Genomic DNA, 26,445 nt, shown 5'->3' with positions numbered 1-26,445 from the left:
TAAAATCCTGTTTTTGTGGCACACATTTCTTAGGCGTTGCCTGTTGTGCCAGTAAGTGAATTAACTCCTGACAGTGGGTAGGAGAGCAGTAAAAGGCAGTTTATCAGAAGCAGAAGATTTGTGCTGCAGTCGTCACCGTGCCAAATCTCCAGCAGAGATAACCAGTCGCTGGACTTTATGGAAAGGAGCTGAGATGTTTATGCTGAAGCGCTTCTATAAACACGTCACATTATCTTTTTTCCTGGTCTTTATTTTTCTATACGTTTGCATATAGAACAATTTGGTAAACATATCTGAGGTGGCTCTGACGGGAAATGAACAGCTGACCTTGGCAGCATAGAGGCATGTATTATTCATCAAGCTGGAGGGAAATATTTTTTTCATTTCAGGAAACTTCCCAAAATTTCCAAAGCAGTGACTTAAAATGCAAACATGCACATGAAAAGTCAGCAAAATGTTTTTCTCCACCACAAATAGGCGACATACAGAAGACAGGATAGAAACTACTGCCAGCCGCCAAGGTCGAATCTGCAAATCAGATTTTTTCCACTGACTTACAGTTTACATTATAAACCTTGACCAACGTTTTAGTTCCTTAAATTACGATTACAGATCTTTTCATGTGACAACGTGTTAAAATATCCATTAAAAATCCAATCTGGGTTGAAAGTTGATACTCATTTCCCAGTACCAGGACCAGTTTGCAGCTGTTATTAAAGCACAACCTGCTGCCACTTTTCAGAGGCGTCCTTGTGGTACAGTGGATACAGCAGTGCTGTGCTCTGTTTATTGTTCCATGTGTATTAGAGCTGACAACTTCTAGAACTTCTAGAAGAAAGAAAAGCCATAGTTTTTAAGATGTCACTGTGGTCATGGTGTTGTTGTATTTTAATGCTCTCCTAAGTGTCTTTGAGTCTCTGAGCCCACGGCTGTCTGCTCTGGCCTTGAAGTTGTTAAGGTGTGATTGTGGTTGGACAGTGGACATCTACAGTATATTTTTTGTTAAGGTAGCTATTTGCATTTAAATGAGGACTCAGTGCAGGAGCATAGAGATGCATAAACCACAGAGAGATGCTGCAGCAGGTGTTAAAGATGATGGCGATGGTGCTGTGAAAACTTTGGGGAAAGAAATAGGCCCACAGCCCCCTTTTTTTGGGTCTTTTTTTATTCTTATGCCAAGGGGTGAAGGGGTGATATTTTCAGAGTGGTGTGACGCACTTCATGTGACAGCTCTTAAAAACAAATTTTGATGTGACACAATGTTCATAAAATTCTGGAGGGAATTCATGGTTCCCATAGGAAAAATGACTTGATTAGTAGACATGCACTCTGCCAAAGTCACTGGTGGTCATGCTACAGCTATTCACCAAGTTCAGCTTCTTGTCATGAAACTTTAAACAAAGATGCACGACTCCCTCAGGATTTTAAGGGGTTTTGCAGACTATATACAACTCCTGAGAGTGATAGCAAGAACAGTGTGAGCAATCCAGAACAGGACTGAGGATGTGGAAAACATACTGCAACATGCATGAAAAGGAACGTCACGCTCTGTGCTTGCTGTGTGGACCGCCTCCAAGTTCTCAGGTTTAAGGTTGCAGAGAGGCCTGAGTGGATTATGAAATGTGCATGTATGGATACAGCCGTGTTCTTGGAGAACATGGATTCACTTTCACAGCTTTGATGACTTTAAGTGAGGTCTAATCACAAAAGACAGTGAAGAGATTTTGTCCACTAAGAATCTTAAGAAAGAAACTTCTTTCCACTCGTCAGAGTTTTGAAATGTTTCCACACGAGCTGCTTGACTGAAAATACTCTCGGTCTGGGGTTGAATTGTCACCGTCTCAACATATCAGAGAGCTCCCAACGGTCACATGCAGCTGATATGAGAAGCTGTGACCAAAATCCTGTCAGAGGGGGATTGTTGAGAAAACAGTGAGGACTGGACTGAGTGATCCGATGGCAACACGATGTCCTTGTTTCGCTATATTCCCACGATGCTTTCACCAGAAGGCTCACACAACCAGCCTTCTGAACTTGTGTTCAGGATATTTTTAGGGGAAAAATCGTCTCCCTTTGGCTCCTTGAGAGCCTGACAGGGTCCCCCGAGCCGAGGCGCGCTCTCTCGGGCTGATTCTCTGATCGGATCCAGATGCTGCTGGAGTGTGGAAGGGGACAGCACAGGAGCGTGGAGGCTTCGCAGCAGCACTGATTGATAGGGGTCAGGATGAAGTTAGGAGTCACATTTCTTGACTGTGATCCCTCTTTCTGTCTCATTTTCTTTCCTCCTAATGCTCTAACCCTACCCAGCCATCGCGTCTGCTGTCACGGTGTCTCCCGACGCCTGTGTTTTATGCTCTCGGCTGAGACGGCGTGGAGCTCAGCGGGCAGCGTTACGCTCAAGTCTGGCACTTTGCCTCACCTCTGCTGAGCTTTAATGAAGTCTTTTACTTTTATTTAACTGGAATTTGTGGGTGCCCCAAACCAGTTTTTCAATAAATCGTTCCATCCTCCAAGCTGTGAAGTGTTAATAATAGCAAAGCAAAAACAAAACAACGAGTGTAAAACTCCAGCTGTAGAATATTTTCCACAGTGTGATTGAACAGAAGAGTTTTAAAGCTCAGATTTGTCACTGTTGCTCCCTCCGTCAGCCAGTCACATATCTTTGTATGTTACTGCAGTCTGTTCTGTAAAAACAACAGGGATGCGTTTTGCTCCTGTGACCTGCTGAGGTTTATACAGTCCACTGTAAAAGTCTCTGCTTCTCCTTCCCTTCAGGACCATGCCGACCCTGCAGAGCTCTGCCGTCCTGCTGCTTTTTAGCATCCTGATTGGACTGAGCTGCTCCCTGGACCCAAGAGACCCCAATGTGTGCAGCACGTGGGAGAGGTGAGGCTGCTTAAACACACAAAAAAACCAGCTGTCACTGTTGTGATACAATGTAATCGTCATATTTTCTCATACATTGCATATATGAAAAAATGCAATTTACTGAATTTAAAAAGTTAAAGTGGTCAGACGAGACATTAGGACACAAAAACAGCCAAATAAAAAGAACATTGGTGTTATTTATGGTACCTCCTCTGTGGAGGCTCAAAGTCAACTTTCTAATTAAATTTCAGCATTCACTTTTATTGCTTTAGTAATTTGTGACTAGGATAAAACTATTTGGGTGACTAACAGACCAATCAAATGCAAGAAAACAGAGTTCAGTCAGACAATTTACTGTAAAACAGATACATGACATGCCTTTACTAAACTGAGGCCACAGTATGGCAGAAGTTTACAATGGCATCGAGTGTTGTTGATGTCATCTACACCCAGGGTGTGTGCTTCAATTCTGTCAATTCCATCTTTCTCACAGACTCTGTGAAAAAGTGCATCCAATAGCTGTTTAGATAATTCAGACAGGACCGATGATGATGACGAACAGCGCTGCAGCTCATAAAAAATCTCCTGTGAGTGGGAGTACTGTTTACACTGTTTCTGCTGTTCTGCCTTACAGCTTCACCACCTCAGTAAAGGAGTCCTACTTGCATCCTTATGACCAAGTGGGAGAGGAGCCCTGCTCGGATCCACGGACTTCCTATAAATGCATGCGCCACAGGTAGCGGAAGCAGAATGACTCATTTCCTTCCTGACTTCCTCTTCCTGCCAGGGGAGAGTCAAAACATAATGTGTGCCCTATGTTATTCTTTCAGGATCACCTACAAAACAGCCTACAGGCAGGCGGTGAAGACTGATTACCGCAAGAGATACCAGTGCTGTCCAGGCTACTACGAGAGTCGAGGCAAATGTGTCCGTAAGTAGCTGTGGAAACCTTTACTCCTACTCGTGCATCAGTGTCATGTTACTAAGAGAGACAGCACGAAAGGTGAGACAAATCGGTCTGGAGAACTTTTAGCAAAGACCAAAGCCGACATTAAAGTTCTCGCTACAAGAATGAAACAACATAAATGTGAGTAATGATTACACTGTTACATTTTTCCTTATACTAAAGATGTACAGCCACAGTGATCCTACTCACTGGTTTCACTTAACGAGACAGTGAAGTTTAAAGTTATTAGCTAAGTGCAGCAGGTTACATTTATAAGTGGAACAGGTGCGATGCACGGGCACAGTTATCTTCTAATTAGTGTCTCATAACAGACTGATAAAAATAGAAGGCTGTGTCATAGACAGACATTTATTAGATATTTCTATTGAATGTATTCTATTGCAATTCTATTTAAAAAACAGGAATACAGCGAACGCTGTGCAGAGAACCTCACCAGACAGCTCTCCAGGAAAAACTGCAATTCCTCTTACGGCCACTTGTGACTGGTTTGAAAAACAGCACAATCCCCTTTGACTTAAAAGGGGATTCCCTTTGTACAGCTGTGTACAGCTGGTGTTAAAAACAGCATCTCCCCTCTCCCAACCCCCGCCATAATAACTCTATTATTGGTTGTATAACTCAAGCTTTAGCCGGCACCCTGCAAGGCCTCATCTTCAGGTTCAAGTCATTGAATCTATCGAGGATGAGACATTAACAGAATTATCTGAAGGCACACAGCTTCTTGTGCAGCTTATTGTGAGGCACAGCCTGTCCAGCAGGTTTCTCAGGGAGAAGATAAGTGTCTGTGCATTGCATCTGTACAGGTGATGGATGCTGCTGAGCACCGCCCTCTCATCCAAATATGTCAAATTTTGTCTTTAAAAAAAGCTGACACAGAAGCAGCCAAAATGCTAATGTTAAGGCACTGAAATGAAGAATACAAAAGGAAACGCATTCTGACACTGGCATAGACAAAAAAAACATCAAGTCAATCAGTACCAACACACTGATTAGTTTGCGAGCAATACCGTGCTACATTTGTGCACCCAGTAACTTATTGACATTACTCAAAGAAAGCTTTTATTTCCTCTTTTTCCATGCAGTGTGCATCGTCAGTATGAGCAGCACGTGGCACACGAATAACCAAAATTGTAGGTTCACTACCCACTGGAGTTTCTCATCCCGCTGGCAGTAATTGCTGGAATTTTTCAGAAAAATATATTTGATGTGTTTTCATTCCAAGATTTCACATCATTTTAGGAACTTTTGTTATAATATTTAAGCTTCTGTTGAGTTCAGACGTGTGGCACTGCTGCCTCTGCAGCTCAAAGCAAAGCATGCTTCATATCAATATCATCATTTGAATGAATTCAGCATTTGGTCAGCTTGTTTTCATGTATCATGATGCAAAAATAAAGTATGTAAGCTCATTTGTTAAATAAGCAACTATTCTATATCCTATATATTAATTTTTTTCTACTCTAGTGAGGGTGGCCTTAAAGTAAGAGGAGCTAAAACAGCTGGTTTCAGGTAGAGGATGAACTGACGGGCTGCACCGAAACCCATTAAATACTGAATCATACAAAGATTCTTCATCAAAGTCAGAGAGTAAAAATATGACACTGGAAATGAGTATAATAAATTCATTTAAAAAATTAGATTATAGAGTAGTAAAGCAATTTTAGCAATCCATTTTACAGCTTTATTTTAATTAAAATTACAAACTTTCATCCACATTGATTTGATTTGTGCCTCAGGTACTGTATAATGATGTTGCTCTTATAATATACGTAAATATACGTGGAGGTATTTGGTGCTGTTTTAAATGCCATCATAATTTGAATTGCAAAATCACCCAAAATCATCACCCACAGCAGCCTCTCCCACCAGGACAGTTTGCTCAACAGTAATGTAAAATGCTCAGAACCAGCTTGAGGAACATGTGAAAGATCCCAATATGCATAATCTGCCGCCAGCCTCTCAAGATCCCTGTCTGACTGAGCATCCAAGGAATAAACTGGTACAAACCCCATTTTCTGCGGCTTCACATTGCAAGCCACAGGACTCCGAAATCCACCATCCATGCCCTGAAGGGTCAGAGTGGTTTTGTTGGTACAAGGGAGACATACACAATATTAACCCCAGTTGTGGAAATAAGACTCTGCAGGTGGAAGTTTGAAGTTATCGGCTCTGTTTTTTCATACAAACATGGGGAGCCTGAGTTTGTCAGTTTATATAAAAAGGCATTTTTAATAATATAAAAGTTGTTCATGATACACTGAAAACAATGATTCTTTGCCCTCATGGACACAAAGCAATAAATGTGAGTGAAATGAAACTGAAATATATTAAATCAAGTAATTAATCATTAAGGAAAATATGATTTGAATGTATACAAATCAAGTCAATTTAATTTGACCAGATTCCATTAAATGTAACATTTTCCATTGTACTTATGTAACAAAATGAAAAATTTGTTAAAGTCTGCATTTTGGGCAAATGTATTTATTTATTTATTCATTTATTTGATTGTATTACCACTGATGAAGAGACCCAACTATCATCCTACAAGGACATGTTTCTATTGGTCCAGACTCTGGCAAAGGGCATCAGTATTATATCAGTATGTCAGCTCTCTGGACATACTGATATAATGGAATTAAGGCATGAAACACATTGAATTTAAAACATGAGTAATTATTACATAAGATTATAGTACTTGTTTATTAAGAAGTATTCTAATGCAAAGGGTTAATATTTGCAAGAAAGCAGTAAATACATGCATATAAACCCTGATCTGCAAAGCAGTTCACCCATTGTGCATCACTTTGATGGTTAGTTAGTGACCAACTGATATTGCAAAGGTGACGCTCTGTAGTGTATTTACCACAGTCAACAGTTTCTTCAGTCCCTTTGTTATTTGCTTCAGTCACTCGTCTGAAACATGACGCAGGTTTAATCGGGAGCTTGCCCACATTGTGTCTCTCTCCACATGGCTGCTACTCTCTTCTTGGCTGGTTTAAATAATGTGGCCGATCAGTGTAGTCGCATAGGTTGAAACTGTTGCAGCTGTCAGCACCGCACTGACACTCTGTTATTGCTTACAAACAGCAGCGACAGATATAAATAACGCGAAACCGCACATGAGCCTGCATGGTTTGAAGAAGTTCTACTGTAGCTTCACAGACCTTCCCATACATCGCTGGATGATCTTAGGAGTAAAGTATGATAATAAGAAGGCTCGCGTGCTTTGTGCTTGAAAAACTGACATTTTGTAGACGGATGCTTGTCGCCCAGCGGAGATAATATGCGTTTACAGTTGCCTGTTGTGTGCAACCTTTAGCACAAGCCTCTGATTTTCATGACTGACTCGAGAAAGGCCAGAACGGAACCAGATGATCGTGTTTTGAGCTTTGTAATTGAAATATCCCCCATCGACGTGTCATCTATAACTCTGAACCCAGTTTCTGTACAATGTAGTGTTTTTTTCTAAATATATATAATTACCTATAATTATGTTTACCTTGTTCGTTTGATGACATGTTAGATCCCCAAGTTTCCCTCCCCCAGTATCCGCACGCCTTCAATTAAAGGGGAAAAAGTAATCAGTAAAATTACTGTTTATTGAGTTTGAATTGAAAGAAAAACATGTGCACTCGCAGCACGTTGCTGTCAGCAGAGAAAACGCTTTTGTAACGAAAAAATTAAAGAGATTTGTAGTCTCCAGTCATAAATGCATGTTTGAATTCACTTAATTAACAGCAGAGCCGTTTATGATGTTGGCTTGCGCACAGCTGAGAGACTCTTTTTACAAGGAAGCTCCTTGACAGTCTGAATGGCATCTTAACACTGGAGCTTTCAATTGCATGGTTGAGCCCAGCTGTCGAGCTGGCAGCTCGTGCGCCGCTTACGATGGGTGGAATTCATTTACAGGGAAACAATACAGTTGAATAGATTTTGATTGTATAAACAACTCGAATTTGTTGCTTTGAAATCTATTTCATGGCGTTTAATGATTAAAAAAAACATTTTGAAAGAACAAAATCATGCCGACATGAAGCATAATTAGTAACTCTGGAATCTTACAAAAATGAAAATGGGAAAAAGCTTAGCTGCAAGGATTAATCAATCAATGAGCCAAGCAGTAGAAAATAAATTTGTCATTTTTTGTGATGATTTGTTGCACTTCTGTTTTCTATCATTGCAAACTGAATATCTTTGGAACTGCGCAGAAGAAGACCTCTGAAGATGTATTCACGGCTCCTGGAAAGTCTTCTGTTATTTTTTATTTGTTTTACTTTAAAGAGATTTCGCAGACTTTTACACAGTGATTCCAGAAAATAATCTGCAGATTAATTGTTTTCTTTTCTTCATCTTGTTTCTTGCAGTCTGAGTTTTCAGTGGCAGACAGTGACTCTGAGTCAAACTTGATTTGAGTGAAAGTGAGTTTGTTCTTCTTTCAAAGCCAGGAAAAAGCTTATTGCTGCCACTGATTACGATGACGTGTTATTCACCAACATATCACTGCAATGTCTCTGTAAACCAGACTCATCGCAGCGCATCAAGTCTAACTTTTAAACCAATAACTCATCACCGTGTCCTGTAGTCTGCTGTTGGCCGGCCATCTCACTCTTGAGTCATGGGTATGTTTTTATTTACGAGGCCATGCTGGACAAACTACCCTCATATCTTTGGAGTGATTTCATAATCTCCCGAGACACATCTCCCGCTGCCTGTTCCAGCGTATGAAGAGAAAACACTATGTTTGCTACTGCAGCCAGTATGAGTTTGCAGAAACAAATTGAGTTAAATATGTGGTCTCCTTTAGGTACAAGGCTTAACTAACCTAGCAGTAAATTATTCTTTTAGTCTGGACTGTATATAAAAGATGGACATAGGTAATGCAACATCATCCACTGGTTAATGGACTCTTGTTTTGAAGCTTTGAGTTGATCATTTCGATCAACACCATCTCGGTTTAGTGAAACCAAACATAACGAGGGATGGAGTGCACTGATAAACCAAGGATACTTCTGTGCTACATCAAAGTAAGCCAGCTGAGCTGACGTGAAGGGATTTTGCAGTGATACCAGAATGACTGAAAAAAGCAACATATCAGACTATTAATTAAATAAATGGCTGTTCGCATGTGAATGGCTTCAGTCTGTACCATAAAGAAAGATATTTTTTTAGGTTTTCTTAGGATCAGTTGTTTTGCAATGGTTTGAAAGGTTAAGTTGGAAGGTAACTTATAGGTCGATAATTTTCAAAATAAACCCCAAACCTTCAGTTCAGTTCAGTTTTATTCATATAAAGTCAGTTCACAACAATGGTCACCTCAAGGTGCTGCATATTGTAAGGTAAAGCTCCTACAGGATTAGAAAGAAAACCTCAACAATCAGACAGTTTCATAGAGCAACACTTGGCCACTGTGGGAAAGAAGAACTCCCTCTCAACAGGAAGAGGCTTCCAGCAGAACCAGGCTCAGGGAGGGGCAGGCATCTGCCACCACTGGTTGACATAAAGAGACAGGACAAAACACACACGGTTGGCAGAAGACAAAATCTGATGATATCCAGTAGTAGTAATCTAAACACATGGGGAATGAAATAGGTAAGTGGAGAAGAAGAAGGAGAATCAGAAGTCACTGGGCATGGCTGAATGGATGGCACCATAACTATGGGATGGTCTAGGGTCATTATATCCAGCACTAACTATATGCTTTATCAAACATGGAAAGTTTGAAGGCTATTCTTTAGAAGGCAGACTCTCAGAGAGGGCGTTTGTCTCCTGAAACCAAACCCAGAGCTGATAGCTGAGTGCTCTGCCTCCCATTCCACTTTTAGAAATTCTTGGAAACACAAGCAGAGAGTGAAGTGTTGTGTTGGGGTGATAAATGGGTCTTTAAGATACGATGGGGCCTATTGTATGTGACGAGATGGATTTGAAGTTTACAATGAAATGTAGAATTCAAACCTGCCGCTGAAACCATAATCTGGTGTTTAGTGAGCGTCATTTTCTCTCATTTATAAATGGACTACTTCCTGCACCAGACTGATCACCCCTTGCTTGCAGATAGAAAGAATGCAGGTTTATGCATTGCTTTTTAAAGACTGTGCGTGTCCATTTTTCATACACACACTGTCTTTTAGTAAGTTTTGTTTTCTTTGTGCCCTCCTACTTTGTAACCTGGTTTTTACAACAGTTTTATTTGCGTGCCTGATGTTGGATCGTCCTGATTGAAAGCGCTTGGCGGCTCTCTCTGGAAAAAGAGGTCACCAGCCTCAGTGGAACCTGGTTAAATAAAAAGCTACTGTGCTTTTGTGACATTATCCAATTTTCTGGCCAAAAGCTTGAGATAACGTAAACATTAAAGCTTTTTTAAAACCCTGACCCTTCTCCACAAATCTGTTTCTAATTCTGTTCCTTCTCACCAACAGCTCGCTGCACTAAGGAGTGCGTCCACGGCCGGTGTGTCGCTCCAGATCGCTGCCAGTGCGAGGGAGGCTGGCGAGGAGATGACTGCTCCAGCGGTATGAATCAGCCTCCCTCTCGCTTACAGACATTTCCTCACTCTCTCGTCTCTTCTCTCATTTGCTGTTTCTCCTGTTGCTTTCGTCTCTTTCCCTTTCCCTTCAGCTCCACAGAAAAAATACACTTCACATTCACAACAGGAAATGAGCAATGGCCATTAGTCAAGTGGCTGATCTTCACATACACCTCTCCATCACACACTGAAGCCTCTCCAATGGAAACAGCAAGGGAGCATTACCGCATGCACAGCAGTGACTCATTTATATCAGACTCAGTCCAGAAACCAGTTTACTAGTCCACAAGGATGCTGAGCTGAACCTCCAACGTTCATTCATGGTTACTGACAAAAAAAGAAGAAGCAATGTCAAATCAGCTTTTCTTAAAAAAGCTGACATGTGCTGTCAAAATAAAAGGAATAAAACAATCAATACCTGCAAACACAAGCAGTGTAGAGGTGGTAAGTTACGAGTTAAGTAAGTGAGTTTCCAGCTCATGCTCAGAAAGGAGTCCATAAAGAAGAGTTAAGGCTGATGCTGCTGCACTTTTTGGCTCCTGTTACAGAACTGAAGTCAGCAGAAATAGTTATATAACCGCTGAGAGCCGTGAATCTAACCCCGTTTGTCTTTTTTGAAATCTTTTTAAATTTGATCATCCAAACAGTGGAGTGTGAACCCAGAGCTGCATTTTTAAGGGGCTCCTGTTTCCCCCGTTTTCCACTATATTCAGCCCCATTTCATCGCACTCAGCTGGGTCAACAGTACACAGCCCCCCTCTTCTGTTTTCCCCTATTGCTTTGCAGAGAGCAGGAATTAGCTTTAGCGGGTAGTGGTTGATGCCTTGACAGCGGGATGATGGGAAGAGGAAATGGAAAATGTTACCCCACTCTCCTTCTTTTGCATGGCTCACTTCTCTCGGTCTCTTCTTACACTTCCCTGCTACCCCAACCCACACTTTAAGTTTCTTCTTTTCTTTGCTCCTCTTCCACTCCTTTTTCTTCTTGGCTCCTGTAATGGAGTCTTTCTTGGCAGAATAAGACCCCACACTTCCTGGATGCCTGTGTGTTGAGCTAGTTAGCTGTGGGAAAGAGGAGAGGGGCCTAATGTTTTCATACTGAAAACTCTTCATTCTGTTTGCTCATGAATATAGAGATTAGATTTAGAGGAGAGATGGCTCAACTTGACAAAAAAATAGAGGAGGGGGTTGGGATGAAATGGACAAAGAGGCAATGAAGCCTCCGGTATTCCTCAGGGACAGATTTTCTAGCTCCCAAAGCAGGTTTTTCAGGGACCCTGAAGGGTGAATTCCAAAAATCACCAGTGAGTGCTGCTTGTTAGGTGTTCAGGAGATTATGTGGACTTTGGATGCAAGTAAAACCCAAGGCGCTGCTTGGACAATACACACGGGAAAAGGAAGAATGTTCCCATCATGTCTGTCTGTATTCTTCATAAAGGACACTGAACACATGCCAGCTCTGAAGCGTGCAGCAGTTAGTGGCTTTACTTGCATGCAGTAATGCAGATTCCAGTTTGAATCACAGTAGTGGTCAAATTAATGACTCGTCCTGTGGGTACATAGTCATATCTTCAACTCAGAAGGGAGGAGGATTTTTTCTTTAACTTTATTTAGAAATTCTTTTTTACAAGATTAACTATTTTTAGTGCTGTACATACTCAGGGACAGAACGCCGATGCCACTGAAATATCAATAAGAACTCAAATTAATTTATAATTTAGGCTTGTTTTGTAGTTTTACTGCCACAAGTTGAGTAGCAAGGTTTGTTTTATAGGATCATTCATACTGTGAAGACTAGATTTCCATTATTAAAGTGTGAGGTGCATAAGAGCTCTGTGATTCAGTGAAAATCCATATTTAAGGTTTGCAGTTTAGAATAATGTCACTTTGATTAAAAAAAACTGTGTGTGTATATATATATATATATATATACATGTTGTCAACACAATCAGATTTACATGTTCTGTTGTGCAGCTGAATCGCTAACATAGAAGTGGTGTCAACATTTTACTGCTCAGATGAAAAATATTTTTATACACAGCATCATTTTTCTTTTGCCTGCTTCCTTTGATTGGTCACCACAGGGGCTCATCTGCTTCCATCTCACCCTATTATTAGCATCCTCTTCTGTCACACCAAGTCTCTCCATGTCCTCCTTCACTACATCCATGAATCTGTAGTCTTCCTTTTTTCCTCCTGCCTGGAAGCCCTGTCTTTATTATGCTTTGTCCAGCATATCCACTCTCTCTCCTCTGCACTTGTTCAAACTGTCTGACCCTTGGCTGTCTAATACCGGTCTTTTATAATCTTGTCCAGCCTGGTCACTCACCTCCAGCTCGGCCTCCTGTTTTTCTGTCAGCGCCACCATCTCCAAACCAAACATCTCAGCAGGTCTCACTGCCATCTTGTAAACCTTCCCTTTCACTCTCGCAGCTGTCCTTCTGTCACACATCACCCCTGACACTCAGCTCCATCCTGCCTGCACTGTCTTCTTCATCTCTCTTGTGGACTGTCTGTTTTTTGGGTGGTTGATCCTAGATATTTAAACTCAACCACCTTTACCAGCTCTCCTCCGTACCAACTTCATCCCAGCCTCCCCCGCCACACTTTTATTCTGTAGGATAAATTTCTCTAATCAAAGCTGAGAAAATGTGCTTCTCAGATATTTCATAGTTCAAAATAGAAGGCCATCATTTCTGCATGTGTTACTGTGATAACCTATCAGGCACAGGGCAGGTTAATGAAGTACTTTCACAGATGCAAGCACTTAGAAAGGAAAATGGGTCTTAAATGCTCCCTTGACATCAACGTTTGGGCAATTTTGACTCTCTATTATAATGATTAAATCAGTGCTGGACATACGTTGGCTAAAGTACATGCAAACAAACAGATGTGAATAATTAACTGATGAAGGACTCAGCCAGCTGGGTGCTCAGAAACCACATCTCCAATGTGGGAGTGATGATTAGATTTGTTTGATAGTAATTGATTCTTGTTATGTGTCATATTATGGATTGGTCCTTCTATTGATTCATTATCATATTTGTGTTGAGAAGAGCCTGCTAACTCTCAAACTCATAACACTGAGTAGAAACGGAATAAAAATGCTTCCATGTGAATCAGGTAAGCAGAGGCTCTACTGCCATTAGTTTGAAGTCATTGTTTTGCAATGTGCAGCTGTTGGAAAACTATGCCAGCTCTGATAAAAGGAAGTGATAGTCTTGGAGTCATGTAATTCTCATGGAAATCGAGAACTGGTTCCCAACTGGAAGCAGTACTTGATTCCCATCCATAGTACTACTGCAAACTGTTGTCAGCAAATATCCAGTTGTGGATATCTGCAGTTGCAAAATTACTAGGCATAAATCTAAATCATCCATATCCAAACATAGTTTTTTAGTAGTCATGATGTGTTTTAGGACATACAGAATCATGTTTTGGATAACTCTATTGGCCGCTGCAGATTTGGGAGAGACTTGGTGGTGCGAACATTTAGAGTAATGGAGCCCTGTTTGGGCCTTTTGGCTGTTCTGTTTCCACTGAAATCATGTGTCTTGTGATGTGATGGAGCAATACTGCAACAGCTTTGACTGTTCAGTTCAGTTTAAAAGAAAGTGAGACAATTTAATAAGCTGTACTGCTGATTATAACATCCAACTACTGTATTTGGCAAATTTTAGATTGTTGACGGCAGTGTTTGATATTACAGCAGCCTGCACTCACTGTTCTTTCACACCAAAGCAAAGAAACATTTTCACATGCTGTGATTACACAGAACCTGGAGAAATCCATATTTGTGCAAATTAAGACATGTCAACATGAGCAAAACATTTGCTACATGTATGTCCTGAGAACCCTTTAGCTAGCAGGGCAGTAAAAGAGAGAGAGAAAAAGAGAGGGTTCGGAGACAGGTGAACAAAGTCATAGCAACTAATGTTAACATGTTAAAATATGTTTCCTTAACTTGATTTAAGCTGTACTGGGTTTCCAATGCGACTGCATTCATGTGAGCAACATGAGGAGGATGCGATTACATGAAAGAAAGCTTTTTCTGAGTTTTCATAATCAGCGTTGAGCAAGGCTCAGCAGTTTTGGGTGAAGCTCAGACATGCCTTAAATGGTGACTATGCTTGTTTTCTCTAATGGCAAGAACTCAGAAAGAGGTCCTACAGGCTGGTTTCTGCAGTAAGAGCATGCACAAAGATGCACTAAGATGAAACAGTTTGCTAGTTCCTGCAACAGAAACAAGGCCAATGTCTGCACTGAAGACATTTTTCTTTTTCTTTGAGAGAATGCAGCTGATATACAGTAGCAGCAAACATGCAGTGGTCTACTGCATGTTTGATACCTGAAACAAAAATAATTGAATTGTGGACATCTTATACAGCTATATCAAGAATAAATTGGCCATATCCGATATTGAAAGCCCAAGTAACAAGAATGGCAAAAGGGATTTGTAATCATTTTATCGAAAGTTTAAATTCACATATATCCAGATGACTTATTCTTTTTCAAAATGTACAATCTTGAAAATCAATTTCCACAGTAAGACTAATAAAAATGGGATTATAGCTTCCTGTTCATGTCCACTCTGGTAAATGTCATCCACTCACTCATACAACTGCTGGTTGTATCAGCAGTCAGCTCTCAGAGCCCTTCAGTAAATCTGCTCCGGTGCCCTGGAGAATGTCTGTGTAAACATAATCGCTGCTCCAGCTGAGTTTCTCATTACTCAACGTGACATACTGCCTTCTCCAATGCCCACACAGAGAACAAGTGAAGTTATGGTTCTTTTAAACAAAAGAGGCTTCGAGTAAGCGCAATAAACACTACAGTCTGTGGCAGCGCGATTTGCTCCACGCCAAATTTGGCTGTACGTGCTGAGAGTAACAGTCAATGCAGTTCCTTGTATTTTTCTAAGCGGTGCTCGGGCATATGTTTAACACAGGCAAAGGTGGGGGTGAGACACGTACACGTATGGAGCGTAGCTCACAGAGCAGAGGATGATTCACTGCAGGTCAGCGTGAAATTGTTGGAAACACTTTTAGCTCGGGAGAAGATAACCGACTCCCATCCATCAGTTACGTCAGTGTTATTGGATATCACGTTTTCTCCAATGTCCAAGATAGTCGAGGTAATTGATGAGAAATTTTAAGAATGCACCCATGACCAATCTGGGTTCTCTCCATGGGCTAAGATCTCTTCATCATGAACTGAAATCCAAACCTTGTGTGAATTTCCTCTGCGTGCAAGCCTTGAGAGCCAATCACCAGGCTTCTGCATTATTTTCCATTAAACTCTTCTCCATGCAGCTCTCCCTGCCAATTCCAAATTATCTGCCAGTAACGTAACACTTGCAAGCTAAAGGGATACATTTGGATGAGGAAGAATGGCATCAGACACTCCCTCTCTTGTTGTTGTTGCACAGGGCACAGAATCTAATCACATTTGTTTCTGTTTGTTTCCCATGACATCATATATTTGAGCGTACATAACAGTGTGTGGGGAGCAAAATCAATTAGGAGAAACAGAACGGACACAAAATCATCCTACTTGCACCGTATGCAAGTTTCAATAATCATGTGTAATTTTATTTTGACTCTGTGTTTTTATTTCATTTCCAGCATCGCAGAGTAGCTTTGACTCACTGTTTAGAGAAGCAGGAGGTTTTACTGGAAAACGACTGGTTTAAATCGCTGGAAAATGTGGGCAATGAAAGTGAGAAGCTCCGTCGTGTGAGTGTGTGGAGTCGTGTGACTGCACGAGCTGTGGGGGTTGTGGAAAAAAAACAAAACAAAAGGACAACTTTTTTCAGAATAAATACAGTAATGCGATGTCCTGTATAAACACATGCTCAGTCGGATTTTTGGAAAGACGTGTTTGAAAGCTGAGATGAATCCTTTTTAGCTGAGATCAATCAGGACCACTTCAGCTGAAAGAAGATCATCGTTTCCATCTGCTGTAATCTGGCCGCGTGGCTCTGCATCCTGCCAGTTCTTCCTAAAGTCTCTTCCACATATGAAGTGATTCGCTTGTTTCACTTAGACTTTAGAACATCATTATGTATGTTGTGCTTGTATTTCTCACCTCATCACATGCCAGTCAGTGGTATCAATTTCTCCCGTTGGCAGTCGCTTCAGTCGCTTCCCTCAAAGTTGAGAAGAACATATCTCAGGGTGTGCTCTCTTCTCATTGGTCAGTGTTACTCTGACTCATCTCTGCAAATTGGTGAATTTCAGTGACATTCCAGGGTCTGTGGTCATTGAACAGTTGCTAGTCTTCTTCTTTCTGAACTCCCCTCAATGCACCATTTACGGTCCTGCGTCGGTTTGTCTTTGTCTGCACAAAGGGATTGTGGGAATTCAGCCCATGCAGAGACGAGCTTGGTGGAAGTCCTAAAAAAGCCAACGATGCATCCCCTGATGGTGAGAGAGTTATGTGTGGGTCAAATGCTCATGGCTTGAAAAGTTGGCTTGAAAAGGAGAACAAAGATGAAGCATCAAAGCAAATAAACATCAAGGATCAAAAAAAGTTTTTAACACTTGGCTTCACTCCACTACAGATGAGATCTTTTTATATTCCCCATAGCAGGGCGAAGCTAGACACCAACAACAGCACAAACACAAAGAAGAGGAGCCCACATTGCAGGTTCCTGTATTTATTTTGTTACTACCCCCCGGTTACAGTCAAGAGCTATAGAAAAGCTATGGCCGCTGTCTCTCAACGTGGAGAGCTGCAACAGAAGAGCCCCAGTAGATGACAGAGCATGCATGGCAGCAGACGTGACAGTCAGACAATTAAAAGGAGAAGCTGTGCAGCAGGCTGAAACAGGTTACATGTGGCCCATATGAGATTTAAAGGATATGATCTGAACAAGCCAACACCATGGTTGTGGTATATATCTATATACAAACTAACTCGTTCAGTTTGAAACAAAACCAAAAGATATTTAAAAAATGGCAGAAAAGGCTAATGTTTTACATGATTCAGTATACTGAGATTGAGTTTGACCTTTGACCTTTCAGACTGTGACGACAAACACTGGGGAGCGAACTGCAAGCAGCAGTGCAAGTGTGAGAACGGAGCTCTCTGCGACCCTGTGAAGGGAACATGTCGCTGTCCTCCGGGGTTCAATGGACGCTACTGTGAAGAATCGTGTCCAGCAGGCACGTTTGGAAAGCGCTGTCTGCAGAGGTGCAAGTGTGCGACTGGAGGATCCTGCGATAAAGCAACAGGAGAGTGCATTTGTCGGGATGGATTCACAGGGACTTAGTAAGTGCAAACAAACAAAACAGCTCAGCATATCAAATTTCTAAAATCCAACACTGACTTTGTAAAAAGTGATAAAAATTTACAGACAAACATTGGCAATGTTTCTCTATGAAGAATTTACTTTTCAGTTTCATTCAAAATCTGACTCTTGGGCGAGATTTGCATGAAAGATGCAAAATGAACCATCTGTCTCACAGAAACTACAGCTGTGCAAGCACGATGATGACAAAATGACAAATCCAAAGTGCCAACATTAACCATATTTACCAGCTTTCCTTAATCTGTTAATGCTAACATTTTCTTAGCAGCCGAGTCTGTACTTTGTATACATATATATATATATATATATATATATATATATATATATATATGTATATATATTGTATATTTTGACAATTATCTCACAAATTCTGGGCCCATGATGGTGCTGGATTAAAAGTAGAAGGGTAGGCAGTTATTTCACATTTCTGCTCAGGGAGTCAATACTGAAAGCACATTTAAAGTCTGTGAGTAACCTTGTGGTGACACCAGAAGAAATGTTAGTAGATGATTATTAGGAATGTAAGGTACAAAAATCGACTTTCAGCTCCAGGCTATGGAAGAAATTCTGATGGAAAAATATGGTCAGATTCTTGATTAATCCTAAGAGTCGAAGCAGATATTCATCCTAATGTGCTGAAAGCATCTGGTGAGCAAAAGTAAGATCACACTAGACGTTTGTGGGACTATATTTAGGTTATCGGATGCAAGAAAATATACAGCTTGAAGATTGATACCTTGTTAGCAGTTGTGTTAGCGGTAACCAAAAAGTTAATCAAATCAGAATGATGCCTGACACACTAATTAGAAATGTTGAAGAGATGCACACCAGTTACCCACAAAATTAAAACCACCTTTCATGCCACCAAAATAGCTCCGACCCCTCAGGGCACGGACCTCTGTGAGACGTTGGCAGCAGATTCTTTGGGTCCCGTTTATTATGGAGGTGCGGTGGGATGAATTTAGGATCGGGAAGCCATGAGTGCCTGTATAAAATTAGATTGCAATCCATCTAACAGTTCGGATATTTTAGCAGCCTTCCGCGAGTCGCTCTTGCTAAAAATTAACAGTGTATTTTCCTTTTCATTAGGAGCCATTTTTAGAATATTGTACTTTGTTAGTTATTTCTTTTGGGAGACATTTAATACAGCACTTGATTAGACCCTACTTAATTACCTGAATGTTCTCCGGAGGTATGTTAGACCCTCATCTTCCTCTTTGCTGATCCATCTCTTTATTTGTTTCCATGAGTTAATTTGAAGATTGAAAAGAGACCCTGATGGTCTACTCTGTACTCCATGAGTCATCTGTTACACCCTGTTTTTTAGATGCCCCTGAGGATGAGTAAGCAGTAAAAACACTTCCCCACTACACATTAGTGGAAACTCTCATTCTGCCAATGTGAAAGCACAACACTCCACTTTGAGCTAAATAAAAAAGGCGGCTTGGCAACAGTGATTAGGGGATAAATCTGGGTCAACAACCGTGTATATTTGTAGCATTTTCATATCATCCGTTTTAGAAAACATAATATCCCTGCGTTGGTTGTAATCTCTAATGTGATTGGTTAAAGACACATTCCGACTCCTCTGATGATTCCTTGCAATACTGGAAGAGGAACATCTTGCTTCAGAGCAATATCTCTGAATGCACAACACACTGAGCCTTGAAACAGATTGGCTACAGCAGCAGAAGACCACATGGATGCCTCTCCTGTCAGCTAAAAACAGGAAACTGACCCAACAAAATCAGATGAGAACAGTTTGGGAAATATTACCTGGTCTAATTAGTCTCAGTTTCTGTTGTGACATTTGGATGGCAGGGTCACAGTTTGGTGTAAACAACATGAAAGCATGGATCCATCTTGCTTTGGATCAAAGCTTCAGCTTGTTGTTGATTTTGTAATGATTTGTTGGATATTTTCTTGACACACTTTGAGGCTCTTAGCATCAAGTAAACAGTCTAGCTGAGTATAGATGAATATTTATGAGCACAGTGCAACCTTCTTTTGACGACTGCTTCCAGCAGGATAATGCACCATGTAACAAAGCTCAGGTTATACTGAACAGCTTTTATTTAGCATAACAACGTTTAAATGATCCCCAGATCTGAATCTAATAGAGCATCTTTGGGATGCAGAGAAACAGGAGATTTACATCATGGATGTGCAGCTGACAAAACCACAGTGAAACCACAATATAAATAACATGGCTGCAAATGTTTCTTTTCTTTAAGTTAAAAAAAAGTTCTGAAATTATTTGCCAAGATTAAAGAAAAAAAAAAGCTGGAACCATAAGTCCAAGTGAAAGACACCCTTTAACCCATTTCCGGTGAAATTTGCCAGACGACAGAAGGTCCTATAGCTTGTGAAATATATATTTCTTCTTTATTGAGCATCAATCAGTTTTTAAAAGGATGAATAAACTAGATGCCTTTTTCATCTCAGTTTTTCCACATTCATGGAGTCTGCAAGTCCACACTGGAAAGTTTAAAGATTGATAAGGTTTATTTTGAACTGCGTAATATTCAACACCGCTCTACAATTATTTTTTTTAATGGAGCTGAAAATGAGTACCGCAGGTTTCTGAGTAATATACCAACACAAATGCAGTCTTTTGTGGCTAAAATCGGTTAATTGCAGTCAGACATTAAGCCATCTTCTTTCTTTCCCCCCAGCTGTGAGACCTCGTGTCACAGGAGGAAATGCCAGGCGCGATGCCCGTGCCAGAATGGTGGCATCTGTAAAGGCAAAGGGATCTGCGCTTGCCCACCTGGATGGACGGTATATTTTGAGGGTTTTAGCTCGCACTTTTCTGTTACTCATGCAGGTTGCCAGGTTTTAAATTAGCTCGTGTTTCATGTTCCAGCTGGCTTCGAATTCTGGAAAAACAGTCACTTTTTTGTAACGCTGACATTTTGAAAGGATGCACTTGCATGACTTGCACATGTTGTTCTGATTGCGAGCCCATCTGACAGCACATTATTTTCTCATTGAGTGCAGAAGCCGGTGGCATTTTAGTCCATATTTTTGCAATAATGCATCTATGTCCATTTGTCTTTTTTGTTTTTCTGTGTGCTTAATGATTTTTCCATTCTGCTGTTTAGGGTCCAGTCTGTACCGAGCGATGTCCAGAAGGAAGGTTTGGGCCAAACTGTACTGAGGAGTGTGTTTGCCACAACAACGGAAAATGTCACGCTGAAACTGGACAGTGTCAATGTGCTAAAGGTTTCACTGGTCACAGGTACGCGAGTGAAAGTGGATCTTTGGACGCCATGAGGTTGTTTCTGCCTTTTCTTGCTTTTCCTGTGCAGGTGCCTCTCCAGTATGCTTACCGGTGCCACGTCTAATGTTTTGGCACTGTCATCCATTTTTTTTGTCTTGCAGCCTGGTTATGATTTCTTGTCAGTGAACGGGAGTAATTTGAGCATGTTTTTCTCCAAAATTCAGGCAAAACCAAACAGCAGAGGCACAGGAATGCAGAACGTTTAGATTTGGTTTGCATACTGTGCTCAAACACACATTTGTATATTTTATCCCATTGCCCCAGCTTTTTTGTGTCTGTGTGTTTTCCTGCATTAAGGTGTAAGGAGGAGTGTGCTGCAGGTAGTTACGGACAGGACTGTAAAGGTGTGTGCGACTGTGCTAACGGTGCGCTCTGCTACAACATCGATGGAGCCTGTCTGTGCGAGCCCGGCTTCAGCGGTCCACACTGCAGGGACAGGATGTGCTCAGACGGCATTTATGGCATGCACTGTGAGCGCACGTGTCTCTGTCAGGACAAACACACACTCAGGTAAGAGCAGCTTTTGCATGAGTCTGGCAAAAGCTTCACTTACTGCTTTGAATAGTGATTCATGCAGTGTGAACTGACAATTTTCAAAAAACATTTAAATGAAGTTGAGGGGTTTTTTCTTGTAATTTGAATTTACGTATTCCACGCTACCCTCATTCTACACTTTATGTTGTGCTGTTTAACCAAAGGGTGTTTTTTCTCACTTTTAATAATGTTGTAGGTTTTACAGGACATGCAGTTTTATTAATTATATAGTTTGCATTCACAACACTCTCAGATATTTCTCAAAAAGATTCTAAACTGGTTCATGAATATATGTGTTATTTACTTTATCTGCACAGTATTGTACCATTTTAACTGTGGCTGATGGCATGTTATTTATTTTAGCCAACCATCCATCCATCAGTGCTTATATGAAGCCAGAAAGCCATGTTTTCCAAGACCTCCTGAGGGATCCTTCCCAGGCCAAATGAGATCTCCTATAATAATCTTGTCTATTCCGGGATCTTCATCCAGTTAGGCTTACCTGGAAATTCCCAAATATAGGTTAAATTTTATCGTATCATAATGTTGCAGCACTAAATGTAATTAAAGAGCTGCTTTAAGCAGAGTGTGAGCAGACCACACAGCCATGGGTGTTTTCATTTCTTAGGCCTTCGTGGGCATCACTGAGCCTGATTAACATCTTATGCTGCAGTGGCTCCACCAACCCTAAAGTCAACCAATGAGATTATTCTCCAGCTCAGAACTTTCAAAAATGGCAGCATCAATAATAATTTCTTTAAAGTGGTTACATGCCCCTCTGCAGTATGAAGACAAGTACTGAAGTACATGTAGACCGGCGCTGACTGTTGGTTTTCTTTGGCATTAAGTCTTCTGTTTCTCACTGCTTCATTCATACTTATGTCTGCTTACACTGTCCAGCTGCCATCCAATGAAAGGAGAGTGCACATGCCAACCGGGCTGGGCGGGACTATACTGCAATGAGACCTGCGCTCATGGTTTCTATGGTCATGGGTGCCTGGAGCCGTGTCTTTGTGTGAATGGAGGGGTGTGTGATGGGGCCACAGGACAATGTCATTGCGCCCCGGGCTTCACGGTCAGTGGTAGAATAGATTAAAGACTCATGACTCACTTTCTATACCTGTTGTGTCTTCATGTAAACCAAACTTTGGGGGTTACTGCAGGGGCTTCACTGTGAAAATCCCTGCAAAAGTGGCACCTATGGCAAGAACTGCTCCCTGGAGTGCTCCTGTAAAAACTATGTGGACTGCTCACCGATTGATGGAACTTGTTTCTGCAAAGAAGGTAATAGATAAACAAAAACAATTAATCAGAGGAGAATAAATACAATCATGAAGAAAAACTGGCCAAAAGGAAAACAAAGACTAAGAGTTGATTGTGGGTCTGCAGGCTGGCGAGGACCGGACTGCTGCATCCCCTGCTCCGAAGGAACCTGGGGTCCGGGATGCAATGCCACGTGTCACTGTGCCAACGGAGCGAAATGTAACCCTGCAGATGGATCCTGCACCTGCACGGTTGGCTGGCAGGGGGTGCGCTGTGACCAACCGTGCCCGGTGAGTATCTGGAGATACTGGGAGGCTTTATATTTAGTATTTACCATTGAAGTTGTAAAAGATGTTGGAAAACCAGGTATTAAAAGATCCATCCTTTTACTAGACAACAGAGAACGCTGTTTTGTGACACGACTGTCCTATGCAGCAGTGTCTTTAGTGTCAGACAGTTTTCTCTGTAGGGAGACAATAAAAACAGCCTTGAACCTTGAATACGGATGTTGTCAGACACCATACCTGCATACAAGTGCACAGAGTAACAGCAATAATGTTTTTATGACTCAGCTCGATGGGTAAACTAGAATGTAAACTAATATATAACATATATCAAATACTGGTTTTGTGTATTTAACAAAACTAACCTGTCACAACAAATCAGTAAAAATGGTAAATGAAGATCTTAATTAATAAGTGTGCAATAACACATTGCATGCATATAAAATATAAACAAAATAAAAGCAATGGTTCAAAAAAGGGATCTGTTTCCAGAGTCCTCCCACCCTGGACTAAAGCCACAGTATTGTAAAGAAACAGATGTCACTTTGTTACATAAATGCTCTCCAAGATAAGAAAACGCCAGTCTATGTTTACTCCATGTCACACTGATGAGAGACGAATGACGTCGTTGATAAGACTAACACTCAAATCACACGGCTGATAATTCTACGGGATGTGTCCGCTTTGTGATTAGGCAGCCTGTAGAAGTGTCCAGCTTTGAATCCCTTACCTCGTCCTCTGTATGCTTTAATCTGCATTTTGGAAAAGTACCCCTCTTGTCTTTGCAATGCCAGCCCACCAGGCTGTCTACACAACAGCACATTGCCAGTGTAGTATTTTGTCTCACTCTGACTGGGCTGACCGAATGTGGAGGAGATTCCCCTGACAGTTCTTTGCCCGTTGGCACTTGTTCATTGTGCAGATGGGCACGTTTGGGCCTGGCTGCCTGAAGAGGTGTGATTGTGTTCATGCCGACGGCTGCCAAGCTAACACCGGGGAGTGCCACTGTCTGCCAGGCTGGTCTGGTAAGTGATGACGTCCTGCTGATGTATCGCTCCCAGCTTGGCTTTGGTATCACAGATGAGTCTGGTCTGATAAACTGTGAGCCACAGGTTTTAAACCATCCTTGCTCTCCTTTATTCTCATTGTTGTGCGACTTAAAGAAAGTCTTGCAACATGAGCTGTAAATAGTAAGCAGTGTCAGAGCCAATCAGATTGATACAATTAATCAAGTTTCTTACTAACAAGTATCATACTAGTTATTAATCTCTGTCTCTCTTCCACAGCATGTCTTTTATCCTGTCTTCCTTCTCTCACCCCAACCGGTCGCAGCAGATGGCCCCGCCCCTCCCTGAGCCTGGTTCTGCCAGAAGTTTCTTCCTGTTAAAAGGGAGTTTTTCCTTCCCACTGTCACCAAAGTGCTTGCTCATAGGGGGTCATATGATTGTTGGGTTTTTCTCTGTATTGTAGGGTCTACCTTACAATGTAAAGCACCTTGAGGTGACTGTTGTTGTGATTTGGTGCTCTATAAATAAAACTGAATTGAACTGAATTACTAAACACCAATTCCTTCCTCCTTCTTTTTCATATATGACATTTTAAAAAGGGAAGGCGATGTTCTTAAACATTTGTTGCTTTACTCAGCTGTCCAGATTCATTTCTTTCAATCTGAAATTCATTTTTCTGATTATTGTGACACCACCTGACTTGACCGTATGCCTGTGAGTAATGATCAGAAATGACTCTGAACTGTAACCCTTTGAAAACAGAGCATTTCATTTGTGAATAAGTTTTTCTCCTGTGTTTTAGCAAATATGGGACAAAACTTAAACCTTCTAACATGCATGAAATATTATTTACATTTGTTCCAACAAGTCATTTTTTTGCTTTCTCTAGGAGATATGATCTGGGTTATGTTTATGACCTCACAGGGTTAAAGTCATACATACTGCACTCTTACTGACATCCAACATTTCTTCCTGTGACTCTATGAGGCTAATATTTTGGGGTTTTAGAGATGAATCTGTTAACATAACACTTGTGTGTTTCGTGCTAGTGAAGGTGAATGTTGACATGCTGATGTTAGCGTTTCACTCTTACGTCCATACCCCACTGCAGCCTCGTAAAAGGCTGCTAGAATGGCCCAGTAGGGAAAGCACTTTTTTCTGGCTTTGCACCTCCCATCCATGTGAATAAAACAGGCTCTTTGTGTTTGGGGGAAAATGTGTTAGTTACAGTTGTGAAAAATCTTTTTGGTGAGAACACTAAATTACCAAATATTTCAGAGTTGGCTGCTCAGCAGCAACATTTCTGAAACTGTTAACCACCAAAAAAACCCCTCATGTTCCCATTTTCACTCTGTTCTTGCTTATCATTTCAACTAAATTTTTATATAGTTATAACCATGTTTTTATGTATTTAGATCAGTAACTGATCTAAACTTGGGATAGTGAAAGGCATTCTGCTCTGTACTTTAGAGGATGTGAAACTGTAGGTCCTTTATTAAACTAAATGATGTGATTAGACTCAATAAAAGTTGTAATTTCCTGCTTCATTTATGCGCTCGCTGCTTCATTTCCTTTAGGTCCCCGCTGCAGTGAGCCGTGTTCAGAGGGCCTGTGGGGGCGCCACTGTAACCAGACCTGCTTCAAGCATTGTCCAAACAGCGACACCTGTTTGAGGGAAACTGGATCATGTGTGTGCCGCCCAGGCTACTGGGGAGTCACCTGCCAAAACAGTGAGCATTGCTACTGATGAGTCAATAAAGAAAAACGACCTAAAGTCTCGCTCGCTGTATGTATTGTCTAATATCGGCCCTACTGTTTCCCTCAGAATGCGGAACGGGTACGTACGGTGACCAGTGCAGTATGACCTGTCAGTCCTGTGGCCAATCATACCGCTGCCATCATGTGACGGGAGAGTGTGACTGTCTACCTGGATACACTGGGCCAAACTGTGACCAAGGTGGGCTTTCTCACTAATCAGCAGTCATCACAAAAAGCCACTGATTCTTCATTTACAAGTGAGTGCAGGACATTTAGCAGGTTGCGTTCTGTGGTTACAGTTTGTCCAGCTGGCTACTTTGGAAAACAGTGCTCTGAAGTGTGTGTTCCCTGTGCCAACAACTCCACATGCAACCACCGGAACGGTCACTGTGAATGTTTACCGGGCTGGACGGCTATCGACTGCTCCAAACGTGAGTGCCACGGGATTTCATGCAGAGATGAGAGCGTGGACAGTGTTAGAACAGGGTTAGAACCTGAAGTGGTAATCTGTTGATTAATAATCACTATAACTTCCCAGCAGCCAGGGCCTTGTTTTTATCCATAAACTGACTCTAATCATTGGAAGCAGACAATGTGAGGCCTTGATCTGAGCATCTTGCTTTTCTTTAGAGCTGGAAGTGACC

General features: G+C 41.4%; 1 protein-coding gene across 3 annotated transcripts in view; it reads left to right on the top strand.

Annotated features, from left to right (window-relative positions):
- pear1 (platelet endothelial aggregation receptor 1) overlaps positions 1 to 26,445 on the top strand; it is a 58,810-nt gene that overhangs the window by 22,161 nt on the left and 10,204 nt on the right. For all 3 annotated transcript variants that reach the window (XM_005456088.4, XM_019364480.2, XM_019364481.2), the window contains exons 2-16: positions 2,776 to 2,886; positions 3,503 to 3,604; positions 3,699 to 3,799; positions 10,255 to 10,347; positions 17,386 to 17,632; positions 20,348 to 20,453; positions 20,777 to 20,913; positions 21,253 to 21,465; positions 22,390 to 22,564; positions 22,653 to 22,773; positions 22,879 to 23,042; positions 23,959 to 24,061; positions 25,621 to 25,773; positions 25,869 to 26,000; positions 26,101 to 26,232. In XM_005456088.4, coding sequence (XP_005456145.1) covers positions 2,776 to 2,886; positions 3,503 to 3,604; positions 3,699 to 3,799; positions 10,255 to 10,347; positions 17,386 to 17,632; positions 20,348 to 20,453; positions 20,777 to 20,913; positions 21,253 to 21,465; positions 22,390 to 22,564; positions 22,653 to 22,773; positions 22,879 to 23,042; positions 23,959 to 24,061; positions 25,621 to 25,773; positions 25,869 to 26,000; positions 26,101 to 26,232 — 2,090 coding nt within the window. The remainder of the gene's footprint in view (positions 1 to 2,775; positions 2,887 to 3,502; positions 3,605 to 3,698; positions 3,800 to 10,254; positions 10,348 to 17,385; positions 17,633 to 20,347; positions 20,454 to 20,776; positions 20,914 to 21,252; positions 21,466 to 22,389; positions 22,565 to 22,652; positions 22,774 to 22,878; positions 23,043 to 23,958; positions 24,062 to 25,620; positions 25,774 to 25,868; positions 26,001 to 26,100; positions 26,233 to 26,445) is intronic.

Source organism: Oreochromis niloticus, linkage group LG11, assembly GCF_001858045.2.
Source record: "Oreochromis niloticus isolate F11D_XX linkage group LG11, O_niloticus_UMD_NMBU, whole genome shotgun sequence".
Taxonomy (NCBI): Eukaryota; Metazoa; Chordata; class Actinopteri; order Cichliformes; family Cichlidae; genus Oreochromis; species Oreochromis niloticus.
The sequence above is the reverse complement of the archived record's forward strand: the minus strand, read 5'-3'. Positions and strand labels throughout refer to the sequence as shown.